The sequence below is a fragment of the Pyxicephalus adspersus genome, chromosome 9 (assembly GCF_032062135.1).
Source record: "Pyxicephalus adspersus chromosome 9, UCB_Pads_2.0, whole genome shotgun sequence".
Taxonomy (NCBI): Eukaryota; Metazoa; Chordata; class Amphibia; order Anura; family Pyxicephalidae; genus Pyxicephalus; species Pyxicephalus adspersus.
In genome coordinates this window covers 3,052,258-3,075,519 of record NC_092866.1, presented here as the reverse complement: position 1 = coordinate 3,075,519, position 23,262 = coordinate 3,052,258, and the positions used below count along the sequence as shown (strand labels likewise).

Sequence of the window (23,262 nt, the reverse complement as noted above, 5' to 3'; positions counted from 1 at the left end):
GTTCCTCCCCAGTTCCTCCCACACCCTCCTTCCATCTGTCTCCACCACCATGCACACCAAGCAGCACACTATCCTGTATTCTTCAATGCGGCTGATCTCCGACAAGATGGCCGCCAGCTCTCCTATACTGCGGACACTTTTCCCCTGCTTAGGGGCGGAGTTTTTTTTTCCTTAGCAGCCCGATCATCAAGTGGGCTCGGCACTGAGTAGCTTCCTATTGGCTGAGCGCGAAGCATCAGGTGGGCGTGCCAGTCTCCTCCCGCAGTACCAGCCGTGTCCCCTTATAAGAGGCCGATCTTCCTCAGTTCCTCCTGTCTCCTCTAAGTCAGTGGCCTCAGTAAATCTATAACCATGGCTCTCACCAGTGACCCCGTCTACCAGAAGCTAAGCAAGTTCTACGAGGCCAACCATGGCAGCTTTAACATGAGGAAGATGTTTGAATGTGACAAGGACAGGTTCTCCAAATTCAGGTGAGACCCCCCCTTACCTTTCCCCCTCACACTTACCTGTCCCCCCATATTTAAGGGTTTTTAGAGTGCCCGGTGTAGTGCCCTTTAATTCTGTGACGTCAGCAGTGCCCCTGCCATGGAGGGGAGGTGGGCTGTCCCTTACAGATGGCAGCACTGCTCGGGTTAACCCCCTGTGTGCCAGGGAGGGGTGTGCCAGGGTATCTTCCATGTCAGGCAGCCCCTGGCAGACATTACATGAAAATATCTGGGGCCCCTTTATTGAAATAACCCCTTTAGGAGGGTGACCCCACCTGGGTATGAATTTGCATGACATTCTTGCTGGATCCCCAATTCTGCCATTGGCTCTGGGCCCTTAGATTCCCAGGGGCCCTTTGTACAGCTGCCAGGTACCCCCTTCTATAACATTCCATCTCTGATGAGCTGCAGCTTCTGTGAAGGGGTTAATGCAGGTGACTTTGCTGAGTGAACCAGTCGGCTTGGTGAATGCGGGTATACCGGGGTGTATTGGGGTACATTGGGGTGTATTGAGGTATACTGGGGTACATTGGGGTGTATTGGGGTACATTGGGGTGTATTGGGGTACATTGGGGTATACTGGGGTGTATTGGGGTATACTGGGGTGTATTGGGGTGTATTGAGGTATACTGGGGTACATTGGGGTGTAATCCCCCTGCAGAGGCCCTGTATGATGACCCCGGTGCTGTGCATGCCCTTCATTCCTCCTTGTGACAGGCTACGTGCCTCGGCACACATCTTACCCCGGGATTTCCTGTACACTCATCATGCACCATGCAGGGGGGAGTCCATGCAGCATCCCTGAGCATCATGTAATATATGACCCTCGTTACATCACACAGAGGCCATTCACTAAAGATGAATGGACAGCAAGGTGATGAGATTCACGTTCTTCATTGTAGGAGAATATTCACTGAGCTGTGTAAATGAGATGAATCTCTGCTGACTTCAACCATCCAATCAGGTGTGAGAAAAATATTCTTTGCAAACTAAATGATCACCACATTCACTAAGAATGAATTATCATATGCGGGGGGGGGGGGGGATAATTCACTTTGCTATGTGAACAGCCTTTAGTGAATCTCCCCCAATGTATGGCGTGTCTGCCCCATGGTCTGCGTTCCTAATGTCTGATATTCCCTGCACTGTTATTGGTCTGTAAGGTGATAATCCATCGCCATGAGCAACACAGGAAAGTGTGGCTTGGTTGCCGCGGGTTACAGCACATTTTTCTTTATTGAATGCATAGCGTTCCTCCGGTATTTGGGACCCCTGCCATATAATTCGGGGATGTTCTGACTGCTGGCCCCTAAGGGCCCTTTCACATCTGCATTTTTTTTGGGTGCACAGCAAACTGCTGAGAGTGACAATGCGATCTGCTGCAGCAAAATGATTTGCAAGATTTGATCTAACAGATCCATTATTGATTATTGATAATAATTCCCAATCTCTTCAATGGGAGACTTTGGGACAATGGCTAAGCCCGCAGCAGAATGGTGCAACTCGCCGCAGCTCTAAAATGGCCCTAATGCACTAAGATGATAATAATATTTATATAGCGCCAACATATTATGCAGCGCTGTACAAATAAAATTCAAATGCATTCGATTGCATCGCTACATAAAAAGGTTTTAAGGCGATGCATTGGAAAAATTAAAATGAATCCACAGCCTTTAAGGTGAATGTCCAAAATGTTAACGCACCTGAAAGGTGTTACCTGACCCGGATCTGTTGGGTCACATGACATCCTTCGTGAGCCCAGACCAGGACCTGATAGGTGAAAGTTGCCCCCCCCCCCCTCCTCCAGATGCCCCAATTGGGGTCCCTGATCTTATGAAACACAATTTTTTGTCTTTGTCAACCCAGCATGACTGTGCAGGGTTGGGCTGCCATGGCTTTCATCATACAGAAATGTTTGACAAACACTTTGCATCACATAGCGAGTGTGTGGAAACCTGCGGTCTATTGTTCCACATAATGTGACCACACAAATATCCCGAAATTGTCATTATTGTATTGCAAATGGGACTCGAATTCCTCCCACACACTATTATTATACTTTTATATAGCTCTGACATATACCGCTGTACAGAGAACACCGAGCCAGTCCTATCAGTCTCTGTACAGAGGAGCTGACACTCTAATGTCCCCCCACAGTCACACACTATTATACATTTATATAGCTCTGACATATACCGCAGTGCTGTACAGAGAACACCGAGCCGGTCCCATCAGTCTCTGTACAGGGGAGCTGACACTCTAATGTCCCCCCACAGTCACACACTATTATACATTTATATAGCTCTGACATATACCGCGGTGCTGTACAGAGAACACTGTGCTGGTCCTATCAGTTTCTGTACACGGTCCTCTCTTTCCGTGTCTATATATAGCCGACCTTCAGATATGTCACCCCGCTTGCCCTCTGTTGGGCAGAATAATGCGATGAGGTCTCGGGGCAGAAGTTGTGTTGGCCAACAGCCTCGGCTTACATAACAGAGGCCCATTTCTGCAAAATTGTGTTTTGGGCAATGCGAATTGTTCCACAATTTGATTATTCTGCATGTTTGTGAAATATGCGACTTTGCTGCACTTCGAGCCATGGGACCATTTGTTGTTTTGTTAGATGGTTATATTCATCCGCCTTTCAGTCCAACCACCACCCAAGGTCCTTGCCATTGCTGTCTCTGGATGTGGAGGGGTCACCAATCCAGCACTGCAGCTAAACCTGCTCGGCCCAGTCCCGCTATAATCCTCTTGTTATATTGTTACTTCTGCGGCATCCTCCTGTGGATCCTGAGAGGACCCCGCTCCTAGGCAGCCAATAGTAAAGGCAGACTTGGGATTGAGTGATCCTGCTGGCCTGGTGACTGGCAGCCTGGTCACTCACCTTGCAGGATTGTTTCTTGCAGCAGTCATTCATTTGCTATGGGGCTGCCAGAGGAAGAAGCCACTTGTAGCGCCTCCCTAGAGGCAGCTCTTCTAACTGCACCGCAACCCCAACTTCTGTAAAGAAAGGAGAGAACGCTTGGGATTTTCACGTGACCATGGGTTTAGGGGTGAGAGGTTTGTTCAATATTTTATATACCAGGGATTGGTTATAAGAGGGTAAAATCGGCTGAAATATATTATATTCACCCTCCCTATTTTCTTATCTTCTCTTTACAGTAAAACCCTGCAGACCGGCAATGGCGACATCCTGGTGGATTACTCCAAGAATCTCATCAATGAAGAGGTCTTCAAACGTCTCATTGATCTGGTACGTAGTCTGATCGTGTCAGTGGCTATTCTGGGAGTTGTAGTCCCTTAGCACCAGGGGGTTACATGACGACAATGAGCCGAGCTTTGGGGTCTGTCGTGGTAGAATGTTCTGGTAATGGATTGCTGGTATTGTATTCTCCTGGTGGATCCGGAGGCATTGGGGAACAATGTAGGTTTCAGGATATGAAAAATAAAAAAACATTGAAAAGCTCCATTCAGACTTTTATCCGGGTATAGGGGAATGTACATAAGGCTGAGGGCAAGTTGGGGGCATTGTGGAGCAATGAACCCCAATAGTGTTAGGGCTAATTTTTCCATGTTATATCTGAATGATGATAAAAAAGTGTGGGGAGTCCTGGGGACCTCGGTGATCATTGTATATGGGTATGGGGGGGTCCATTTTTGCTTGTTGTATAGGGGTAAGGGGGGTGCTTTTTTGCTCATTGTATAGGTATATGGGGGGGGTTCTTCTTTGCCCGTTGTTTGGGGGGGGGGGGGTCTTTCTTTCTTTGCTCATTGTATAGGTGTATGGGTTTTTATGTTCTTTCTTTCCCTTTTTCAGGCCAGATCAAGAGGTGTTGAGGAAGCCAGGAAGCGCATGTTCTCTGCAGAGAAGATAAACTTCACAGAGGTACAAACATTAATCCTTCTGCAATATATTTTCCATGTCTAATTCTTCAAAATTGGGATTTTTTTTTAATGTTTATTGACTGACCTGTGCCATATGAACAAATGCCACCTGCGGAGATCTGACTAACAAGGATGGAGTCAGTCAGGTCTCCGTAGGGCTCTGTAAGGCTTTATATGTTCCTGACAAACTGCTGGTTGTAAAATTACGTGTGCCAGGGTTCCACCTTCGAATGATTTTCTAGCTATAGAGCTGGGCTTTGTGGAAGAACGAGGAGAATGTTGTAGAGTAAGGGGGTTAAAGTGTTTTTGTGATATGTACCAAGTCCGGAGCAGTCTTTGTGCCCATTCATTGGCCCCTGTTCAGCTTCCCCAGCATTGCCACCCTGCTCCGTCTCCTCGTATAAAGCGTCTATGTGTGATGACTCGGCAGTAATCCTCATATTATACCAGGGAGGGGCTCACAGGTAGAGGTATTGGCAGGTGAGCACAGGGTTCACCTAAGGGTTCCCTTTTTGTATGGAAGTGAATGGCTCTGCCCTTTTCTGGGTGTGTTAGGTTTGTATTGGCTGTCATGCTAAAGAATAATCTCACTGAAGGCAAATATTTTAAGGCTTTATAGTAATGTATAATATCTTGGGGAGGTGAGATAAGCTGGGGATATTGGAGGGGAAGGGGCAGAAGGGCAAGTTCAGTCTGGTTTGCAGTATTGATGTTTTTGTGCCCAAGCAATTAAATACCAATCCAGCAAGGAAAATGGGCACAACAGGGGGTACAGACCCAGGAAAGAGGTGCAGAGATGGTGGGAGCACCTCATAATCTGCACAGCAGGGGTACAAAGCCAGGAATTTGGTTCAGAGATAGTGGGAGCTCCTCCTAATGGGCACAGCAGGGGTACAGACTTAGGAAAAATGTGCAGTGATGGTGGGAGCTTCTCATATGCAACAAAACACTTGTACAGACCCAGGTGCTTGGTGCAGGGATAGTGGGAACACCTTGTAATAGGCACAGTAGGTGTACAGACCTGGGCACAAGGTATGTAGCAGCAATTCCATGGGGGGGGTATAGCAGCAAAGACCACCAATTCTTGCAAGCAGAGAAGGGGTTTAGCTCCCTTTTTACACTTCTAGTATTGGAACATACAATGACATCAAATATTCATTGCATGCAGTGAATTGTTCACCCCTTCGTTATCCTCACCTTGTATTTGCCATTCTAGAACCGTGCTGTTCTACATATTGCCCTGCGTAATCGTTCCAACACTCCCATTAACGTGGACGGTAAGGATGTCATGCCAGAAGTCAATGCGGTTTTGGAGAAGATGAAGGTGTTCTGCCAGGTATAGTCATGTGATCAGATTTGGTAGCGGCAATGTGTACTGTAAAATGACGTAACTGATCGTACCTTCTCCTTATAGAAAGTGCGCAGCGGAGATTGGAAGGGTTACACTGGAAAATCCATCACTGACGTGGTAAATGTTGGTATCGGTGGCTCTGATCTGGTGAGTTTGCAACCCTTTTTTTTGATCCATCCATATGCAGCTAATCTTCAATAGTACACCCCTTGATCCAATCTGCTGGTTTTCTAAATTACCTCTTATAAACCAATGTTAACATTCATTAATTATTATGTAATGAATAGTAAAAGTTTATATTCCAAACTTGGACTTGAGAGGGGAAGAGAGGCAAAAATCAGGGATATGCAAATATTAGGGGACCCTGTTTTGAATATTTTTCTCCAACAAGGGGAAAAAATTCCTTCCGGACTCCCTGAGACATTCAGATGTTCCCTGGATCAACAGTCTTTGTTATCTTTACTTTAAAGCCTTAATCCCCAGTTATCTTCGGTGCTTCTAGAAATCTATAGAACTTGCAGAAACTACTTCCTGTGGGAGCCGATTCCACATTTTCAATGAAGAATCCCTTCCTTATCCGGAGCTTAAACTTCTTTTCCTCCAGACACAAAGAGCGTCCCCTTGTGCTTTGTAATGACTTTAAAGTAAATACTCGGGAATATATTTATATTCCTTTTGTATCTAGGTATGTGAAGCTGATGAAACGTTACTCACTAATATGTTCATGGCTCATTTTTTTTTTTGCTAAATTGGTGTTTGAAAAGACATTATCTAACAAATGTGCTGATGCTTCTGTTTTTCAGGGTCCATTGATGGTCACAGAAGCCCTGAAGCCATATTCTAAAGGCGGCCCCCGTGTTTGGTTTGTGTCAAACATTGACGGCACGCACATGGCCAAAACCCTGGCTGAGCTCAACCCGGAAAGCACTCTATTCATCATCGCATCCAAGGTAATCATTATGCTGCAGTCTGCTGTATTTGGCCTTCAGCATTCATTGGAGTCATCCTTGGACTTTGTAACTCGTTGCTGTGACTGCAGCAGTCCTGTCACTGACTTGTTGTATGGTTGGTGTGGATGCAGCACAGCTTGGAACCTAAAGTGTCCCAAGGAATAGGCTGCAGCTTCTCCCTTAATCTGCCCAGGACCTAGAAATAGGAATATTAAATGTGCTTGACATTTTGGCAAACCTCACTTATCACATTGCTTGCCTTATGCAATCTTTTTTTCTTTCTATACAATACATTGGGGTGCTGTTTTGTCTTGTTGCTCCTTAAGCCTTCCACTTTGGTGCCAATGGCTTTGTATCTTACACTGACAAGAGATAACTTGTCTGAAATAGCTCCTTCCAGGCTATAAATCCGGCAGCTCTAGCAGGACAGTGGGTTAACTAACTCCATGCTTGGGCTGCACCAGCACATAAAACCAGCAGCCCTGGATGTACAGTTGTAAAAGGGATCAATTCACTCCATTTTTGCCAGATTAATTTTTCACAATAATTTTCAGGAAATCAACCAGAAATCGTCTGCAGCTTTACCCTCCTCCCTCCTATCTTGTCCTGTACCTGAGAGCAGGGTGAGGCTCTTGGCATGGTTTCCATAAACCAGAATATTCATTTTTTGTCTTAGTAAACTCCTTTCAGGGTCATTCAATAAACCCTGGGGAACCAATCGTAATGTAAGCGTGTAATGCATGTGACGTGCATTGGCTCATTAAGGTACCATTCATTCTGAATATTGCCCCAGCACACTAAGATAGCACAAAGTGGTGCTGCACTGAGCAAGAAAAAATAACCCACGTCCCTTCTTTTTATTAATTTAGCATTTGTCCATTTGGGGCAATTGGCAGGCAGTTCAGCTGCGCTGTAATCGCCAGGGGCAATATTAGCTGGTTAAAAGCAGAAGGCCACAGAGCTACTCAATCATCTGCCAGCTGCCCCATGTGAGCAAATGCTTACAGACTACTAAACCTCCATATTCAGCAGTTTGCTGGCTGGGAAAGCATCAGAATGCATTATATACAGTTGGTTTGAAGTGTATTTAAAGCTGACCTTCTACTAAAATTGCATGTCTGCTCTAACTTCATGCTTCTTTCTCCCCCCAAATCACATAATCTTGATCATTAATTAGAAATAGGGCAGCACGGTAGCTCAGTGGTTTAAACTCTGGCCTTTGTAGCGCTGGGTCCCAGGTTCAAATCTCGGCCAGGACATTATCTGCATGGAGTTTGCAGGTTCTCCCTTTATTTGTGTGGATTTCCTACAGGTACTCCAGTTCCCTCTGACCTTATAAAAACATGCAGTTAGGTTAAATGGCTTCCCCACCCAATAAAAAATTGATCTTAGACTGTAATAATGACATATGGCTGAGGTAAAGATATTAGATTGTGAGCCCCTTTGAGGGACAGCTAGTGACATGACTATGGACTTTGTACAGCGCTGCATAATATGTTGGCGCTATATAAATACTGTGTAATAATAATAATTCTTATCATTATGTGATAGTTGAAGACCTGCTTTGTCCCCATATTCCATCTTCAGCCCCTAGGCAAGGGTGAACCCTTCGTTCTTTTTGGGTAGATTCCTTTGGAATGCAGAACAATCTAAACATCTAGCAATGGACTTCAGTGTTGTCTGGGGCTTAGATATTTCTTCTGATCTGCATTCACCAGGAATGTTAAGTATAATTCTAACCATTTTCCTATTTGATGCATTTCACACCTCCTTAAGAACCAGTGATTGGGGAGGGGATGGCTTAACCAAACCCTAGGAAGAGGAAGGTCTGCTTTATAGGGAAGGGTTACCAACCCTGTATGCTCTCTGTGTCCCTGTTGGGCAGATTTATTCTCTTTATCCGTGTTGGTAATTCTTCTCCCCAGGGGGAAAATCCAATGAGTTTTCACCTGAGCAAGAAGAGCAGGGAAATCTTCCCATGTGAACAACTGTTTAGTTGCAGATTTTCTCTCGCTTTGGAGAGATTTCTGTCTATTTAGGACAGAAGAGATTTTTCCAACAGTACTCAGAACAAAACACTACTGTCAGATTTGAACCCTTAAAGTGTACCTGAACTCTGGGTGGATTTTTGTGTTCTCCTCTGAAACATGATCAGCTGCAGATCTTTACTTTTGTCTGTGACAACCCAAAGCTGAAAGGCTTCCATTTCTGCTTGTTTGTTCTATCCCAGTTAGCAGCATTACTCGGCCCTTTGATCAGATACTTTATTTTTAAAAAGACATGCAGAGTTTAGGTACACTTTAAATTCTTTATACAAAATTCTAGGTTTTGGATAGACTTAAACTTTGCCAACAAGATAGTGACCAATTGTCTGCAGCATGTCGTCTTTACCTGTCACCGTCCTGAAACAAGTCATATCACCTCCAGAGCCAGGATCCTAACATGAGCTATGATGTCTATTATTGCTGTATCTTTGTAGAATTTTAATTCTCCATCTGTCAGAGTGTAATACCGTTTGCACTGGAAATTAAAACTAATTTTTTTTTTTTTTTTCAGACTTTTACCACTCAGGAAACCATCACCAACGCTGAGACTGCCAAGGAATGGTTCCTGCAGGCTGCCAAAGATGTAAGTCCAGACTATGTGGATCTTAGTTATGAGACTACTAAATGGTTGACACAAATCAGGAACTGCTCTGGTTCCAATCACATGATCACTTGGACCGCCAGTCATGGTGACAACATTCATTACAAAGCTGCCTGCTCTGCTTGTATTGGACCTCACCCTAAGAAAGGCTGCCACTGTTACAGTAATATATAAGAAGGGGGGAAATGTAAAACAAAACTAAAAACTGTTCAGTGCAATAAATATTTTTATATTAAGTCTTAAAACAACAACAGTGCTGTACTAGCCCAATACACCAGATACATGAGCCATATTCCCATAGTGTGGGGCTGCATGACTGGTGAAATTTAGAAGAAAACCTTAATTAAAGATTTCATGTTAATCAGAAACTTGATGATACAAAACATCCACAGTCCCAATTCTCCTAATAATAATTTTTCTATACATTGATTCCTGCCAGCTCACACCGTCACCACATTACAGGTCTTGCATGCGATTGAGCTCTGTTAGTAATCCCCAGCAGTGGTAATAATTAATGGCTTCGTTGTCCTTGTTGCCCAAGGCTGGAGGTCACTGTGAACAGACAATGAGTCCAATGTGGTCATTTTCTGCCTGTAAAATATAAGCTGATCAGTGGAGCATCCGTCGACTATATGGTGCATTTTTTATGAAGTGGTTGTTGTGCTATAAATAAGCATGCAGATTCCTGTGCTGGGTCAGAGGAGAGGAAAACCTCAGCTATTCATAGACAGAATTCTGCAGGAGTGACCTTGTCTTAGTATGCAGAGGAAGATGCAAAAAACTGAGCTGCAGCATAAACAAAGAGTTTAAATGGCAAAGAAGATTCATGCTCCACATCAGTGTTTCTCAACCAAGGTTCTTTCAGAGGTTACTAGGGGTCCCTCGAGCAATGAGAAATGTGTGATTCTGCATTCATTTTAATGGACACCAATGGCTATCTGTAAGGGTGACATTCTTCCCAATGGCCAGCAATGTAGGAGGAATTCTTCCTACTGACCACCAGGCTAAAATTTTGTGATCTGTGGATATAGCCGGAGGTCCCTGAAGACCTGAAACTTATTTCAAGGGTTCCTTCATGGTAAATTTGAGAAGCGCTGCTCAAAATGTATTTGTTTATATGGAGTAAATACTTCCTGAGCTGTGACCAGAATTGTCTCTGCCCTTCCACATTTTATAGATTTTTATTCAAAATTTTTGCATAAATAAAAAAAAAAGCAACTATACAAGAACATAATATAAGCAAGGAAATATTAGACTCTGAAACAAGGCATTGACCTGCAAAGCAAATTAGGTATTTAAGGGGTAGGGGTTATCAAAGGGGAGGGCAGGGAGTGGGAGTGGGGGGTGTCCACCTCAAGTAGGAATCGGGGACGAAGAATTGTGAGCGATCCTAGGTAAGCTCAAACACATGAGGGTTGTCCTTGACCATGCAGGTAAGTTTGTCATTCACCATGATCCAGTTGGCCCTTCCACATTTTAAGATCTGAAACTGCCACAACAATTAATTTGTAAATCTTAGCTCTAAAATTTCTTTAATGATTGCCTCTGAAACCGCCACCATCATACAGGCCTACTACTTCACGCTTTATTTTGCATTAGTTTGTGCTAAATGTGTCTTTAATCTTTTGCTATTACAGCAGTTGCTCAGCAGGGATGGGCTTAACAGGTGGGTGGGCCTGATGCCTATAGCCCAGCCTCTGAGGAGCTCCAGCTGATCTATCAAAAGCAAAACCTTTTAGGAAAATATTTGGTGCTGTGTCTTATTAGAAGAGTCTCTGGCAGGGCAAGCTGTCGCCAAAGCATAATCGCTATAATATTGGAAGAAGGGCTGTGGGAATGATAGTAGAAACCCTTAGCAGACAAATTCTCGGCATGTCTGTATTTGTCTGGACATGGCTGCATTATACACCTAAAATTACAAACTCCCAGTGGTACTTCAGTAAATAATAATAAAGTATTGAGCAGGAAACTTTACCAGAAGTCCATCTGGGATCTCTTCAACTGATGTGTGTTACCCGAAAGGCTTATTGGTATGTAAGATATGTATGTATGTGTATATGTATGAATGTAAGATACAAAAGAGGGGACCCAGGTGGGATTTTTGGTTCATTGTCCGGGTCAATTACAATATGTTTAAAGATTTACGTATGCGCAGGACTTTTAGATTTAAAGGGTGTGAAGAAACCCTTTTCCGGCATGAGCACAGGGCTGACTTGTGCAAGTGGCCCAACATGGGGTCATTGAGTGATGGTTATATTATTTCTGATTGAATTACTTTGTAAATGAACTCCATTAAAATGTAAAAACTATCTGCTGTGTGCATTATGTTTTTGACCTGATGATAGTATTATTACAGAATATACAGACAATAGGTAGATTGACCCCTCTCCTTCCTCTATATTGCAGCCATCCGCAGTGGCCAAGCACTTTGTCGCTCTGTCCACCAATGCAGTAAGTAAAGTTCTTTCATTATCTACCTGTTCTATAACCTAGAATTCATAATTCTTGCTCACTTTTCTTTTTTATTTTCTTTCATTTCAGCCCAAAGTGAAGGATTTTGGAATTGACACCGCCAATATGTTTGAATTCTGGGATGTAAGTAATTTCTTTTTTACATCATCTCAAAAAGTTCTGAACCTTTAAATGTAAAAGTGTTAAATGGTGTATGAAAATCACAACAAATAACTTATTTGCTCAGGTTTGTTTTTTTTATTAACTTAAGGAAGTTTTTGGTGGAAAATGTGAATTCCATTTGTTTATATTAAAAAAAGAAGCCAAGCAGCCTCTCCACCCTCTGGTTCTGCTTTTGTACTTAAGTATGACCTGATATCAGGACTGTCTGCATCCTAATGGAGCAGTAAGGCCATGCAGGGCTTCTGTAGGTGCAGATGATTGACTTCTACAACCCCTGGGGGTTATTACTGTACACAAAACAGCCAATCGGAAAGATGAACTCTGCTGCTTCTGCTTTCTGGTCAGGATTCAAGTATTGCATTCTCACATCTGTTGGTTTTTGGTCAGCCTGAGTTTAAGAAGCTTTCCTTCAAATCCGGCAGATGAACTGCTACTACCTAATCAGAAGGGAGCGGCTGCTGCAGTAGCTGGAACTTCACCACTCATCACCAAGACGAGTTCAGTGTCCCATAAACAGTGTTTTCCCATTCCCATGGGACAGAGTTAATCCAATTACCAAGCACCAGCAGTTTTGCATGCACCTTCATATTTACAAGTTGTAAATGTATTATCTTTGCTAACAGCAAATAAAAAGGCAAACGTGCTGCTGGAGAATAAGTGGCAATAAAACTTGTAAGCCATTCAGGGCAGGGTGCTCTCCTCCTGTATCACTGTCTGTATTCGTCTGTCATTTGCAACCCCTATTTAATGTACAGCGCTGGGTAATATGTTGCTGCTAAAAACGTCCTGTTTAACCCCCCTGGCATTCTAATTCTGTCCGTATTTCCATGCAAAAAGCGTTACATTTTGTTGCCTGGAAATTTATTTAACATTGTAGGCTTAAAATTCTTAGGTATAACTCGCCGAAATATGTCCAATGTTTATTAAATTAATTTCTTATGTTTATTAAATTAATAATCTTAAAAAAAAAAAAACACAAAAATCTGTTAAAAAATAGTGAAACCTGTTATAAACTGTATAGTAGCTTGTATTATATTTTAAATATATATATTACATGAACAATTCTTTGTATTGGACTCAATAAACCTATTTTGTATTGAATCCAATACAAAATTACCGCTAGGGGGTTAATAATATTAGCTGAAAAGCTTTGGCACCTGCAGGACTTTTTATGCCATAATCTGTGTAAGTATGCCCAGCATATTTGCACATTATGTCAATGTAATCCCGCCGAGCGATGTCGGTGCTTCCAACTTCATCCAGGATTAGAGTCTTCAGCTGCTTGTTTGACTGGTCGCAGATGATGCATCGCCCACGCATGCAGATGGAAGTTGCTTCATTCTGGCATAGAATTGTGCCAAGATTGTATGCTTAGCTGCATGTGCATTGCTTAGTGTACAATCACAGAAGAGTCTGCAGGCAGGTAATAACAATTATGGCCCTTCAGTCATAAACAACCTGCCCGTCAGCACTCGGCTTGTTTGGCAAGAGAAAAGTACATATTTGCTTTGCACATTTCTGCAAGACAACCTTACTGCCCGATATCTTATTGGCTGGGTGATACATTTTCATTTGGTGCAGGAATAGCTACTAGCTGGGCACAGAGGATCTGCTATGTTTCTATACCTGCAGAAATATTCTGATGCATTTCACTCCCAACATATATCAGAGCTCGCAGATCATTCTGAGTCTCCTCCGGTGTCAGATGAGGCTTTGTACCCCAGCAGCGCCCTTTCTACAGTCAGCTGTCTGGAAACACGACCTCCTGCTCTCCTCTAGTTATTCTCGGGTCTGACCTTTTTTTTTTCATGCTGCTTGTTGCTGATACTTTACTGTACGCATGAAAGGTCAGAGAGCGTTTCAATGTCAAGACAGTCTATTCTGAGGGATGACCTTTAAATGCACCCTGTCTGGTCTCTTTATCATTTCTAAAATATAAAAATTGTATTTGTTTACTAAAGAAAAATCTCTTTATTTCCAGTGGGTCGGAGGCCGCTATTCTCTCTGGTCTGCTATTGGTCTCTCCATCGCCCTTCATATCGGTAAGATTTCTGGGAAGTTCTGCCAAAGGCTGACAAAGTTGGGCAATTTCATATTCAGAGAAGTTATCTGGGGAAACGATTGGTAGACACCCTGGTGCAGACTGTCTGATGTGTATGCACGCTGTCCTAGAAGTCATTTTTGGCTTTTGCCCCCTTTTTATCTCACTTTTGGTGCTTTAAAGCACCAAAAGTCTGTTCATCAAAATATATAAATTGATAACACTTTGTGTACTTTTACATATTGGTTTTATACAGTATATAGCGCTAACAGATTACACAGCGCTGTACAATAAATAGAGGTTGCAAATGGCAGGCAGATACAGACAGTGACACAGGAGGAGGAGAGGACCCTGCCCTGAAGAGCTTACAATCTAGGATGTGGGGGAAGCAGCACAGATTGACAAATGAAATGGTCAGTGAGTAGTGAGGGTTTAAAAGACAGAACAAGACGGGTAGGTGAGGTTGATGGGTTTTGAGGGCTTTTTTAAATGAGCAGGGAGGTAGAGCAACCCCAATAGGATGTGGAAGACATTCTAGAGTCAGGCCAGCTCTAGAAAAGTCTTGGAGCCGTACGTGTGACGAGGTTATGAGTGAGGAAGTCATTAGTAGGTCATTGGAGGAGTGATGAGAGCAGCTAGGGGAGTAATTTTCTACTAGGGCAGAAAGGTAAGTAAGACAAGAGCTGTGGAAGTATATTGAAGTCCAAATGTTTTTTTGTTTTCACCTTCCCACTGCACAATAATAGGATAACGTGGTTAATATATAAATGAAATCTAATCCTCTAATTGTAATCACTATTTCTCTTTAAGGTTTTGATAACTTTGAGAAGCTTCTGGCAGGAGCTCACTGGATGGTAAGTACCCATTTTCTGTATTCTATGAATATTGGGTTTCTCATCTCCCCAATGCCATGTCCTGATCATGCAAACCGCCTCTGCCAGTAATCCGCCATCTCTTGGGAAGTAAAGCAACCATATTAGATGTAGAACCTATAATTTATTAAAACGCTTTTATTGAGCACTGATGCTAAACGGGTCCCAATGCATATTGGTCCTCTTTGCTTTAGAATCAGAATTAGCAGGTTATGTTATCTGACCAGCCTGAATGTTAGAACCACCAGCCTATTATTATTATGTAGGTCTCCCCCTATGCTGCCAAAACAGAGACCCCAAGACCTCTGAAGGTGTCCTTTGGTATCTGGTCGCAGATCACACTGCCTGCATCAGCCTGCCTACTTCCACAATGCATTCTTCTCCCTCTACCCCAGCCAATGGCGGGCTTGCATTTGTTTTTGTTTTTTAAGTGGTGGCCATCTTTAATACATTTGCCATATTTATTTTTTTTAGCTTAGGCCTACTTCTGTCACCAATGAAACTCAAAACTAAACCGATCTACGTTTTCACCTTTACAGGACAATCACTTCTATAATTCTCCTCTGGATAACAACATCCCAGTAATCCTAGCCATGCTGGGCGTCTGGTACATCAACTTCTACGGGTGTGAGACCCAGGCCCTGCTCCCCTATGACCAGTACATGCACCGCTTCGCAGCCTACTTCCAGCAGGTCTGTAGGCCAACAAACAGCCATTTCCTAATTTTGTTGTCAATTGGAATAAGTTGTATTTGAATTTTTTTTTTTTTTTAAAGGGTGACATGGAGTCCAATGGGAAATACATCACCAAGTCAGGGGCTCGCGTCAACTACAACACCGGGCCTGTGGTTTGGGGAGAGCCTGGAACAAATGGCCAACACGCCTTTTATCAGCTCATACATCAAGGTTGGTATGTTGGCTGTATGGACAGGGTGTTAATGGAAAACTATTCAGAAGTAGGCCTAAGCTATAAAAATAAATATGGCAAATGTATTAAAGATGGCCACCACTTAAGGTGCTTAACGTAGGTAGAACAGCAAGGAATGGGAAGCCAATGTACAGATATTTCTTGGGTGCAGGGTCATAAGGTCGTAGGGTGGCTGAGCATTGAGTAACAGCCAATCAATACTTGCCCATGGAGGGACCAGCAATTAAGGAGATGGAGATCATGGACACACTTCAGGTCAACCTGTCCAGTGTTTGGACTTTGACTGGAAGCCTCCATTAAGGTTGGGGCCCTCATGCACACTTATATGGTAGAAAAACCTGCAGATGCAAAGGTTGGATAGACCCAGTTGGCAGCTAGCATTTTGGGAGGGATAGAGCCAACACTGCAATAAATGAGCCCAATTACAAAGTTGAGATAATTAGAACTTTAGCTAATCTTACTACCACAGCCATTTTCAACCGGGGTTCCGCCAGCAATTCCTATGGGTTCCATGACCTGTGGCTTGCCGACCTCCCATTTGATGCTGCAGGGGGCCCATACCATTTGGCAGTGCCAGCTGCTTGACACCAATTAACTTTTGTAGCAGTCCATAAGGGTGGCATCCTTCTTAGTGGCCACCCAAGACCTTAAAATGGTTTTAAGGGTTCCTCTGGGGTAAAAAAGATAAGTTTTATCGTGCAAGCTGCCCTTCCTCCCCCTTTGTTTTCATGGATACAGAACAGCATTTATTAGTATGTTTGCCTCTCTTAGGTCTGTGATTGTTAAGGGGTGGTAAGGGGCTGGGGGGGATTCCTAGGTCTGCCAGTTCTGTAACTTGATTGTATAATCTTGAAATTCATTTTTAACTTTGTTTATTGTCTCTATAGGAACTCGCATGATTCCTTGTGACTTCTTAATTCCGGCACAGACCCAGAATCCAATCAGGAATGGGCTGCATCACAAGGTGAGACTACAGTGATCAATCCAGAAACTTTTTTATGCTAGGTGGGCAGAAGCTGTAGCCGCATGGCAGCCCCTGTAATGTGACCCAACTCCTCATTTTAGCTGGGCGCATCACCTGGCACTTTTCAGTAACCACCCGGCTGTTTTTGGGTGGTTACTGAAAAGTGCCGGGTGGGGCGCCCAGCTTAAAAGGGCCGGGGAGAACATTGGACTACAGTACCCAAACAGCTTCAATATGCTCCATTAAATAATTTCCTGACCACATTAGAAACCTGACAGCTTCTTGCCATGTAGTGTTACCTGTGTAACACATACAGCACACAATATCTGCATCAAAACAACCACACTAGCCTCTATAGGAAACGTATACAGTATATGAGTCAAGTTGGACTTTGTAATGGATTGCACGCAGCAATATGAACCATACAGTCCTGTTTGCACTGTTTCAGTTGATACAATTTGATGCTGGGAGTTCAGTTTGATTTTGTAACTCTGCCATAGATGCAGATTTCAGTCGGATGTCTGTGGCTGAGTATACAGTTGTAAATGTTACATATAACACATCTTCTGTTTTTTTGTTAGATCCTGTTGGCCAATTTCCTAGCCCAGACTGAAGCTCTGATGAAGGGAAAGTCAACAGAAGAAGCCAAAGCTGAACTGCAAGCCTCCGGACTGAGCGGAGAGGCCCTAGAGAAGCTCCTTCCACATAAGGTGATTGAAATCTGTTTGTTCATGCTGCCTTTTATGCTACTTTATGATCTTCCCCCTGTGCAGGCAAACTATACTGGAGGCTTCCAGTCTCTGACACATTGGACCTGATTTATTAAAGCTCTCCAAAGCTGGAGAGGATACACTTTTATCAGTGAACCTGGGTTATCCAGCAAACTTGGAATGGATTTCTTCAAAGTCATTTGCTAGCAAATGTTTTCAATCCTGGACCAGACCCATTCCAGGTTTGCAGGATCACCCAGCTTCACTGATGAAAGTATACCCTCCCCAGCCTTGGGGAGCTTTCATAAATCAGGCCCATTATATCAAGTTGCTGGGTCCTGACTGCAGATTTGTTGTTCTTCCATTTGCAAAGAAGGGAAAAGATAAGTTGTCTGTCCTAAGTTGGATTATCTGCCTCATTCTTAGTGCAGGATGACTGGCATTGTAAATAATATTTCTTTTTTTTTTTTTTTTTTTTTATAGGTCTTTGAAGGGAACAGACCAACAAATTCTATTGTGTTCACCAAGCTGGACCCATTCACCCTGGGAACTTTAATTGGTAATCATTCTGATTAATATATATATATATATATATATATATATATATATATATGTGTGTGTAAAATGTATACTATCCTCCAGAAATCCTCCACGGTGCTAACACCAATACAAGCAAAGGTTATTAAAAGTGAAGAAAAGAGAAAGCTGAGATTTTTTTCACAGCAAACTTAATTGTAATAAATCAAAATAGAATGGATGGTACATATATAGTTAAGTGTTGCAAAAGTATAACAGCTTGGTCACTCCCATTCAGAACTGGGAGTATATAGGACCATGTATCTAAACAGAGGATCACTAATCTCTAAATCGCGGAAAGAAAATGTAGGTAAATAATTTTGTTTAACACCTAGCCCTATTTATAAAACAGAGAATCTGACATTCTGTGGTGGCAATCGATTATTACCATTGAAATACATTGACTTCTGATCCTTTAAAAGAGCACTCAAAAACCATTTTTTTTTTTTCAAATTTGCAAACTGTCTTTTTCTGTCTCTTAAACCCTCACTATTCACCCATCAATCCATATCCAGATTGTAAGCTCTTTGGGGCAGGGTGCTCCCCTTCTCCTGTGTCACTGTCTGTCATTTGTAACCCCTATTTAATGTACAGCGCTGCATAATTTGTTGGTGCTATATAGATACTGTTTAATAATAATCATGGACTTAAAAAATTCCCACCAGGGAATGTCGGATTCCTGTTTTATAAATGGAGCCCCTAATGTCAGATTCCCTGCCCATTTCTGTGTCACATGTATATTTATTTTTATCATTTTATTTAGTGATAAATTTTGTCTTCCTGTGGAGTATTTTATAGTAAATTCTGTACATGTCTTTGTCTAACTATGTTCTCCTTTATTTCCTAGCAATGTATGAACAGAAAATCTTTGTCCAGGGAGTTGTGTGGGATATCAACAGCTACGACCAATGGGGGTGAGTATTCTGCCTCCTCCTATCAAGTAAATTGTGGAAGTCTATATATACCCTGCAATGTGTATGGGAAGTACACCCTGCTATATGGAGGGGGAGCAGCCCTTGCAGCAAGCACACAGTGAAGATTAGCAGCACAAGTTTCTTTATTGTATTCCAAAAAATGGCTTTTTTCAGCATCTGTCAAAAACAAAATGGACAAGGCAGCTTTGCAACAGCTGAATAAGGTGCAGGGTCCTCAGAGTCCACAGTACAGTCCTCTGTAGTACAGTCCAAAAATCAAATCCAGTCAGCAACAGCTTTCCATACAAAAGCAACACGGCTTCTTAGCTCTCCTACGCAGGCTTGTTTCCAGCTTACCTGCTGCAATTCCACTTCTGCAGCCAGACTCATAGCAGATCTCTGGTCTATTTGCAAGGTGTTTTTTCTATCCCCTAGATCATTGGGTATATCAAAAGGATTTATATCCTTTCAAGAAAATGCAAGACCAACCTAAACAATCACAATACGGTATTACTGACCTAGAATAGGAAGAAGAAGAAACATCAGTTCAAATCTTTCTGTTTTACTGATTGCACCTCATGCAACTGTGGTGTCCACAAAATGCTCTGGGGACCCTGGTACCCCTCTTGCACTAAACTTGGACTCTTGTCATTATTATTATTATTAAATGAGATTTATATAGCACCAACATAATATGCAGCGCTGTACATTAAATAGAAGTTGCAAATGACAGACTGACACATACAGTGACATATGAGGAGAGGAAGACCCTGCCCAGAAGAGCTTACAATCTAGGAGGTGGGAAAGTATTACAAAGTGAGAGGGGGATATAGAATGATGGCTGAGTAGTAAGGGGTTTAAAAGACAGAAGAAGACGAGTAGGTGGGGGTGAAGGGTTGGGTTTGAGGGCTCTTTTAAATGAGCGAAAGTAGGATCAAGCTGAATAGGACGAGGAAGACCATTCCAGAGAATCGGGGCAGCTCTAGAAAAGTCTTGGAGCCGTGCGTGTGATGAGGTTATGAGTGAGGAAGTCCTACCCCTCAAAGAGTAGGTGTTGGAGTTTTAGATAATTTGATGTACAGGCTAATATTAGTCCATTAGAGATGAAAGCCAGATGTGTAGCTATATGGTGGGATAAGGTTTGTTTTATCCTACCTTATCATATAATTACACCTCTGGCTTCCGCCTTCCTCTGAAGAAGCCCAGACGCATCAGAAAATGGTACAACATCTTCCTACTCTTTACCTAATAATATTTTAACTGCCTCTACATTGGACTACTAAGATTCCAAGAAGAGTAAAACCACCATACAGGCTGTGTATCATGTATTTCTGTATACCCTGTGTGGGTACAAAGCTTTTGTTTTATCCCCTGTTGAAAAAAAATGTAATTGCACATTGCTATTTAAACCCCTACCTTTCTATTTCTCTGACAATCTGTGCTACAGAGAAACCATTTATATACTTTTAAATCTCCAGTTTGCTGTAGCCATACCTCTGGGTAGAATGGGTCCACCCAGTACGTTTCTTCCCATGCCAAAGAGCACGGCCAGAAAATAACCCAACCATAGCAATGCTAGCGAAGGTATTCTTGGCTATTCCTGGACTTCTTTTTCCCTCACCACACACACTCTGGTTTTAAAGTGTCCGTTCTCTAAATGATATACACATAGCACGAATTACACACATAGCTCTCATACAAGACTCATCCCAGTCCTGTACAACCCATACACCTTTAATGGAGGGGACATTGTGTGTTTGTATATGTATGAGCAAAACCTGAAAGTGATGGGAAAATTTCACAATGTCACCATACCATGAATACAGATGGGACGGTTCCAATGCAACACTTAATTCCCTTTTTATCAGTAGAACCGCTCATACCTCAAATGGAACACATATGGTGAGGCTTCTGTAGGCTACATACACACGTCAGATGATTGTTGTCCGATAATCGACTCAGGGCTGATATCATATGAGAATCTGACGTGTGTACAGCGCTCGTTGTCCATCCTGGCCGATCCTCGGATCAGGAACGTTCATAATGCAAGTGAAGGGGAGAGAGCGGGGTGCTGCTCAGTTGTTCTCTACTTTCCATAGAGTAGACCAGCAATGTATGTACAGAACTCGTTCGTGCACCGCGCAGTCTTTTGTCGTTGGAAAGGATTGTGAAAGATAATTGCATGTGTGTTCGTAGCCTATCTATACAAGAAGGAAACCATTGGTTCTAGATATACTAAAGTTCTACATCTCTCTGTTCAGAGTCTCTGAATTCCGATGGCCATTATCTGCCTCATTCATCTCATTTTATTCTTTTCACCAATATTACATTTTTTGTGTCTGACCAGGGTTGAGCTCGGCAAACAGCTGGCCAAGAAGATCGAGCCGGAACTGGAGGGCAACGCACCGGTCACTTCCCACGACGGCTCCACCAACGGCCTGATCAACTTCATCAAGACGCACCGGAGCTGAATCGGAGGACCCCCTCTGGACGGCCGCACTTTCGATGCCCCTCTGTCCTGTTCTCGGCTTTAGCATAGAGGCACTTTTCTTCCAGACTGTAGTCTGTTTTGTGTGTTGTGACCTTTTGTCGTTGTGTTCCGGACGGCGGATATGCAATCGACAGCTTTTGTCCTGTATGTCAGTCACGGTTTATGTAGATGTTGCTGCACTGTTCAGATTGCAGGTATCCGAGGACCGCACAGTCTGCACCCCCCGGGAACCCAGAAACCTGTCCTGCATTATGCACTGTCTGTCCTGTGCAAACTGGAGTTTACAGATTAAAAACAATCACAAAACCATGTATACGAGTTGGGTTTATTTATCTCTGGGGTGTGAACACAAATCAATATTGAAAATGAAATATTGGCTTTTATCATGTCAGCACAAATAATCAATTCTTTTATTTTACAATATAGGGTCTGATTTATTAAGCATGAGTGGATACACTTTCATCAGTGAAGCTGGGTGATCCAGCAAACCTTGGATGGATGATAAGTCATTTGCTATTTCCTAGCAAATGTTTTGAATTCTGGACCAGATCCATTCCATGTTTGCAGAATCACCCAGCTTCACTGATGAAAGTGTATCCTCTCCAGCCTTAGAGGGCTTTATTATATCAGGCCTTTAAAATGAAGTAAAAAACCTTCCCAAGGGGACATGCACACAAAAAAGAGAAACATTCCTCTATCCAACTCACATCTGGAAGCTTTTCCCTTTTTTTTTTTTTTTTGCCCTTCAAAAAGCAATGAGTGTGATGTTTATCAAACTTTCTCAGGTGGTGAATCAATACCTAAACCTATGAATTCCAAGGCATCTATAGGGGAAGGTGCTGGGTGCGATAATCAGGAACAGGAGGAAACGCTGATCCCATTGCCAATGAAAATGTCACAAGGTTTCCCTTTCAAGACAATGCAAGAGGAACGTGAACATTCCCAATACGGTATTACTGACCTGGAAGAGGAAGAAGAAGAAACATCAATTCAACTCTTTCTGTTTTACTGATCGCACCTCATGCAACTGTGCTGTCCACAAAATGCTCCGGGGACCCCGGTACCCCTCTTGCACTAAACTTGGACTCTTGTCGTTATTATTAATAAATGAGATTTTTATAGCGCCAACATATTATACAGCGCTGTTCATTAAATAGGGGTTACAAATGACAGACTGTGACACAGGAGGTGGAAAGGATCGTGCCCCGAAGAGCTTACAATCTAGGAGGTGGGGGAAGTATCGCACAATAGGAGGAGATTAAGGAATAAATGCTTTCTGACATAAATCCTAAATATAACTATTTGTAATCGTGCAGTCTTTCTTAACCAGGGTTCCTCCAGAGGTTGCTGGGGGTTCCTTGAGCAGTTTGTTCCTCTCAGGTCAGACTAAGTGACCCTGATGATCTTTTTGGCTATCTGTAAGGGTGACATTCTTCCCAATGGCCAGCAATATTAGAGGAATTCATCCCACTGACCACCACACTAATATACTGTGGTGTACGGATATAGTAATTATAGAAAGGGTTCCCTGAAGACTTGAAAGGTATTTCCAGGGTTCCCCCATATTAAATATGTTTGAAAACATGGAGTATGAATGCAAGTGGTCCACCTCACCAGCTACCAGTTCCAATCCTTGATCTTCTGTTCTCTCATTAAGAATTGAAAAATAGATACAGATAAGACTTGAAAGTTCCCCATGCTAAAGAAGTTGAGAAACTCTTGCTTTAGATCAATGGATGTACAAACAGTTTATCATTATCCATTATATATATATATATATATATATATATATATATATATATATATAGTG

At 42.7% G+C, this 23,262-nt stretch overlaps 1 protein-coding gene across 1 annotated transcript; it reads left to right on the top strand.

The window, feature by feature from the left end:
• The first annotated feature begins 262 nt into the window (after window positions 1–262).
• On the top strand, window positions 263–21,763 carry GPI (glucose-6-phosphate isomerase). Its single transcript, XM_072421814.1, has 18 exons — window positions 263–470; window positions 3,654–3,744; window positions 4,309–4,377; window positions 5,593–5,712; window positions 5,791–5,874; window positions 6,531–6,677; window positions 9,234–9,305; window positions 11,730–11,774; window positions 11,865–11,918; window positions 13,939–13,999; window positions 14,809–14,852; window positions 15,410–15,562; window positions 15,646–15,775; window positions 16,685–16,761; window positions 17,343–17,471; window positions 17,955–18,030; window positions 18,895–18,961; window positions 21,309–21,763. The coding sequence occupies exons 1-18, from the start codon at window positions 352–354 to the stop codon at window positions 21,430–21,432; spliced, it is 1,662 nt and encodes a 553-aa protein (XP_072277915.1). The 5' UTR covers window positions 263–351; the 3' UTR covers window positions 21,433–21,763.
• Window positions 21,764–23,262: the final 1,499 nt, after the last annotated feature.